This window comes from Rhinolophus sinicus, chromosome 1 (genome assembly GCF_057876585.1).
Source record: "Rhinolophus sinicus isolate RSI-liver-muscle chromosome 1, RSI-T2T, whole genome shotgun sequence".
NCBI lineage: Eukaryota > Metazoa > Chordata > Mammalia > Chiroptera > Rhinolophidae > Rhinolophus > Rhinolophus sinicus.
This window is the reverse complement of record NC_142501.1, coordinates 177,769,648-177,775,647: the sequence shown is the minus strand read 5'-3', so window position 1 is coordinate 177,775,647 and position 6,000 is coordinate 177,769,648. Positions and strand designations below refer to the sequence as shown.

At 35.2% G+C, this 6,000-nt stretch overlaps 1 protein-coding gene across 8 annotated transcripts in view; it reads right to left on the bottom strand.

The window, feature by feature from the left end:
- Positions 1–1,107: 1,107 nt before the first annotated feature.
- Positions 1,108–6,000, bottom strand: part of RAP1GDS1 (Rap1 GTPase-GDP dissociation stimulator 1) — a 130,558-nt gene continuing 125,665 nt past the window's right edge. For all 8 annotated transcript variants that reach the window (XM_019741118.3, XM_074323298.2, XM_019741119.3 and 5 more), the window contains one exon: positions 1,108–2,961. In XM_019741118.3, the coding sequence (XP_019596677.3) occupies positions 2,834–2,961 (128 nt within the window). In that variant the 3' untranslated portion in view covers positions 1,108–2,833. The remainder of the gene's footprint in view (positions 2,962–6,000) is intronic.

The following is a 6,000-nucleotide window of genomic DNA, read 5'->3' as shown; positions in this document are numbered from 1 at the left end:
AGTCAACCTTCCCTTCCTTCCTAAGTTTAGGTAATTATAGGTGTTCGTCTGACATGCCTGTGCTGGACATGGGAAGGGGCGGAGCACCCAGAAGCTGAGCTGAATATCCCCCAAAAGATGACAAGATCAAAGGTGGCTGACCTTCTCTGGTCCTGGTGGTGAGGCGATGCTGACCTTGGGAGAGCATTGTGAAATGTCACTGATAGAAGAAGGGGTTTTTCACCTCAGTGCATGGGCACCTTGAGGGCAGGGGTGTAGCCAGCTTCCCAGCAGCCTTGGCTCTATGCTGTATATGGCAGTCCCTTAAAAACAAACCAACTAACAAAAACATCATTTGGCTAGAAAGGAGGCCTATTTTAAAGTAGATCTAGTTATAAAATTCAAAGTGACCATATGCATATAGGAATTTATTTTTGACAGTAATCTGAGAATACGCCCAGAGTTTCTTTCCTTCAGGATTCTTCAGGATTTCTGGGAATCGACAAATGACAAAGTAACTACTGCAACAGTTAAGTAATGTCTCTCAATTATACTTGAAAATAGATTATACGTGTGTATTTAAAAGATCTATGGTTACATTTAAAATTTATATACTGGAAATCTGGGTTATAGCTTTAAAACTTTTTATCTTATATTAACAGAAATCTAATAAAGACCTTTAAATTATTTAATTTAAAAAACCACAAACCTGAAACCAAGAAGCTTCACAGTATGACAGGATTAGGCCTTATACTTTCTTGAAGATAAAAAAAAATCTGGTTACTTTTCTTAAAACTTAATCCTGAAATGGAAAATTTGCTATATACTTGTATGTGACCAAAACCAATTAAACACTATGAAGTTCCACATACCACTGAATGTGGTTTTAATTCTATATGGCTAAGCAGATTAAAATAAAATTGCCCACATGCCTACCAGGAAAACCACGGATCTCTGAGCATGGACAAGTTCCAAGAGTGTGTTCTGGGGTTGGGGGGTAAGGTGGACACCAAGTTTGCTTGTTAGGTTGCAGAGAGTAATTTGATTCAAGTCACTTCTCACCTGAGCCCCCATTGTTCTAGGAGCTGGAAAAAGAAGTAAAATACGCAAACAGACCAAATGATGCCATTACAGTTTGATATACTGTTTATTTATTGAGTTATTAATATGGACAGCCTATTATGCAATATTACAGATATCTTTCAAAACTATAACGAAATACAGTCAGTCCACTATCCAGCCCAGAAGACAATAAACAAGATCATTCTTACAGTGAGTATAGCGTAAGCACTCATAACAGCAGTCCCTTTCTTGGACATCAAAGGGGACAACCCGTCAAAAGGTTCTTTACCTCCACTGGGGTTTTAACTTTCTTGAATGATAGCAGTTTCATGGTCAAACATCTAACTTTGATCACCCTAGAGATGTACACCATCTCATGCTGGAGAGGAAGGCGCTCCTGTCAGCCCGGACGCCCATTCTACTGTCCTGCAGTCCTTCCACGTTGGAGCCCATTCTGCCTTTCAGCCAGTATTTGTAAAACTTGGGGAGAAGGCAGGTATGTCACAGGGATGTTTTGATGAATTTACAAAGTGATTCAGAGCTCTAAAAACCCATTTGGTGGTGGGAGTGGCAGTGAAGAGTACAGTGTATTTCGCCAAGAGGGTCTTCTGATCTCGAGTTTTGGTTCTGTCACCTTTTCTGCTAGCCTTTAAGAGCTATTGTAGTTCTCTGTGGAAAGCGGAGGTGAGAAACACTAACAGCTACTGGTATGAGACCAGCTGTAGAATGAATTGGACTGGCTACTATGGCTTTATAACCTGTTTCCTTTCTTTAGTCTAGACAAAGTTATTTTAAAATTATTTCCCCTATGTCCTGCTAGTTCTAATGTAAGACTTAAAAGGACAATGTGAGGAAACTTCTTGCTTTTCAGCTGAATGATGAAAAACGGGGGGAAAAAATCCATTCTTCAATGAGCTATACTCAATTTCCTTAGTTGAAAACATATGCCAAAGTGACTTTTAAAGACAAGTTGTTGGACAACGCTGATTAATTGATGGAAGAAGTCCTGAGGTGAAATTGTACATATATCAGAATCTAAAATATAGCCAAAAAACAAGATGTACTAGTGTAACAGAGATCCTTAACCCTTTAGTTTCACGCTGAAAACTACAAATGTTTTCAACATCAGGCTACTGATGACAGCCAATTACATTTGAAATAAAAAAAAAACCTCAGGAAGTCTTGCCAAGTTTTTGTCAGTTTCAAGAGTCTACAGTTAGAAAGAAGGAGAAACCATAGGGTAAAGAGTGAGAGCATTGGATTTTATTTAACTCTAGGTACCATGTTTGACAGTAGTAGATAAGACTAATGAATGAGCAGCCATACAGTTTTTTGGTCACTGTGCTTCCCAAGCACCAAAAAAATGGAGCCATTTTTACTATTCAATTCCATTTTTAATAAGCTAGACAGATCCTGCTGCATTCTTGTTTGTTTCTAATTTACCAGTACATTATGTAGTTTACCAAGTGTGAGGAGCAAGTCATTATGTAGTACCAAGTTTACATCATCATAGGACTACAACATGCACATTCTACTTAATGTAGCTCAAGCAACAGGAATACAAGAGAACAGTTATGGATGGAGACTTGTTTTTGACAAATTTGTGTTCACACTAACTATGGTTTTAGAAATCTTATTGGGCAGGTACCTATAGCAGTTCTTCAATTGGTATTGGAACATTACACGCATGCACAGGTGATATGGAAGAGAATGAAGCAGAAGAGGCAGCTGGATGGAGGACAAAGGGGAAACCAGAGATGGGACGATGCCACGTATCATGGAGGGGCAGTTCTCAGCTTTCCACAGTAAGTCTCTGCTCTGTGAGAGAGGCCTGTTGGGCGACACTTTTGTTCTCATGACTGCGAAGTTTGGATACAACATCTAGAAAGGACAAATCTTGTACTTCCTTGTGTAGAGATTCTGGAAGACAAAAACAAGATAACAGATGTGCTTCTGTTAGGTTGTCCTAATCTTACTACATAGTGTAATACATATACCCAAAATGTTTACTGGGATGATACCATAAAACTAGAAATAATTCTGGAAAAAGACACAGCAGTAGCCTATAATATTAAAAACAAATCAGAGAACCTTTACTTGCCACATTAATATAAAGATAAATCAAATGTCAAGTTCTACAGTATAAGGTTGATTAAAGTAATGAGTTATAATTAAACACAGCTCATTGTAGGATCTCAGGGTTCAGTTATAAGCCCCCATCATAATTTCAAATATGAAGGTCAATGACTTACAGAAAAATCTTAGATCTGTTTCAAATTAATTTTGTGGCAAATAAAAAGGTTATACTTCACATCCTTTCAACAAATTTCTGTGACACTAGGCTGCCTTTTAAATTTCCTATCTTCTTGTTCCTGGCTTTCTTGCTCTATTTAACCTCAATTACAGGAAAATACAAGACTCCTCTGAAGACTTTGAGAACTGCTACATGGGGAAGACTGAAGTCCAGTAAGTTTAATGCAATGGGCATTCTTCAAACTGATGTATTTATTTTAATAAGATTGTGGTATAAAACTAGAACCAATGTTTTTAGTAAAAATAGAAAAATCCATTCTAAAATTCAGATGGAATCTCAAGGGATTCCGAATATCCAAAACAATCTTAAAAAAGAAAAACAGAGTTAAAGGTCTCACACTTCATAATTTCAAAACTTACTAAAATGCCACAATAATCAGGAGTATGGTGCTGGTATAAAGACAGATATATAGACCAACAGAACAGAACAGAGCCCAGAAATAAACCCTCGTTAATGTGTCAAATAATTTTTGACAAGGATGTCAATACCATTCGACGAGGAAAGGATAGTCTTTTTAATAAGTGGTATGGAAAAAAACTGAATATCCACATGCAAAAGAATGATGGTGGACCCTTACTTACATCATATACAAAAATTAAATGTAAGAGCTTAAATAATGAGACTCTTTAAAGAAAACATAAGGGTAAAACTTCATGACAGTGGATTTAGCAATGATGTGATGTGATGTATTGTATTGTATTGTACTGTATTGTATAAGACCCGGGCTTATACCGTGTTTCCCCCAAAATAAGACTTAGCTGGACAATCAGCTCTAATGCGTCTTTTGGAGCAAAAATTAATATAAGACTGGTATTATATTATATTATATTATATTATATTATATTATATTATATTTTATTTTATTTTATATTATACTGGGTCTTATAGTAAAATAAGACCTGGTATGTTACGTTATTTATCTATTATATTATATTATGCTATGCTATACTATACTATACTATACTATACTATACTATACTATACTATACTATATTATATTATATTATAGACCCGGTCTTATTTTACTATAAGTAAAATAATCTTATTTGTAAAATAAGACTGGGTCTTATATTAATTTTTGCTTCAAAAGATGCATTAAAGCTGATTGTTCGGCTAGGTCTTATTTTTGGGAAAACATGGTATTATCAAAAAAACAAAAAATAACAAATGTTTACTGAGGATGCAGAGAAATTGGAACCCATGTGCACTGCTAATGGTAATGTAAAATGGAACAGTCACTGTGGAAAACAGTATGGTAGTTCCTCAAAAAATTAAACATAGAATTACTATATGATCCAGCAATTCTCCTTCTGTATATATATACCCAAAATAACTGAAAGCAGGGACTCAAACAGATATTTGTGCACCCATGTTTTCATAGTGGAATTATACACAATAGCCAAAAATTGAAAAAAATCCAAATGTCCACTGATGGATGAATAAACAAAATGTGATATATACATGCAATGGAACATTCAACCTTAAGAAGGAATGAAATTCTGACACATACTACAACATAGATGAGCCTTGAAGACATTATGCTAAATGAAGTAAGCCAGACAACAAAAGTACAAATACTGTATGATTCCACTTATCTGAGGTACTTAGAATAGTCAAATTCAGATACAGAAAATAGAATGGTAGTTGCCAAAAGCTGAGAAGATATGTGATTGGGGAGTTACTAGTACGGACTATGGACTTTCCATTTGGGAAAAAGGTCTGGAGATGGATGGTAGTCATGGTTGCATGGCAATGTCAATGTATAATGTCACTGAACTGTGCACTTAAAAATGGTTAAAATAGCAAATTTTATGTATATTTTATATTTAAAAAAGTCTCAACAATTACAAAGATGCTTGAAATGAATAATAGCAATTACCAAATCTGAACAATAGAGAAATAACAAACTGGAGAAAAAAATGAAAAATGAACAAAGCCTTAGGCACCTGTGTGATATAATTAAAGATCTCACATTTGTGTCACTACAGACCTGAAAGGAGAGGAGAAATAGGATGGGGCTGAAAAAGAAACTTAAAAAATATGGTTAAAAACTTTCCAATTTTAGAAAAAGACAGAAGCCTACAAATTGAAGAAGCTCAGCAAATCTTAAACAGGATAAACCCAAAGAAATCCATGCCAAGGCACATTATAGTCAATCTTTTGAAAACTGAAACAAAGACAAAAATCTTGAAAGAAAGAAAATGACACCTTATGGGGGGAAAAAAACCAAATAGGAAGACAGTGGACTTCTTATAAGAAACCATGGAGGCCAGAAGAAAGTGGCACACTTTTCAAGTGTTGAAAGAAAAGAATTATCAACTCAGAAGTTTATACCTAGAGGAATTTTTTTTTTCAGAAGTGAAGGAAAATCAAGACATTCTCAAACAGAGGAAAAGTTAAGAGTATTTGTCACTACCAGCGTAACCTAAAAGAATGGTTAAAGGAAGTTCTCAAACCTAAAAGAGAATATCTAAAAAAAGAAATCTTGGAACATCAGGAAGGAAGAGCACATATTGCAAAGATGTAGATAAATACCACCGACTTTCCTTTCTCTTGAGACAGTTTTCTGAATTATGTTTTGATGATTGAAAACAAAAATTAGTGTCTAAAGTGGTTCTAAATGTATACAGAGAAAATATCTGAGA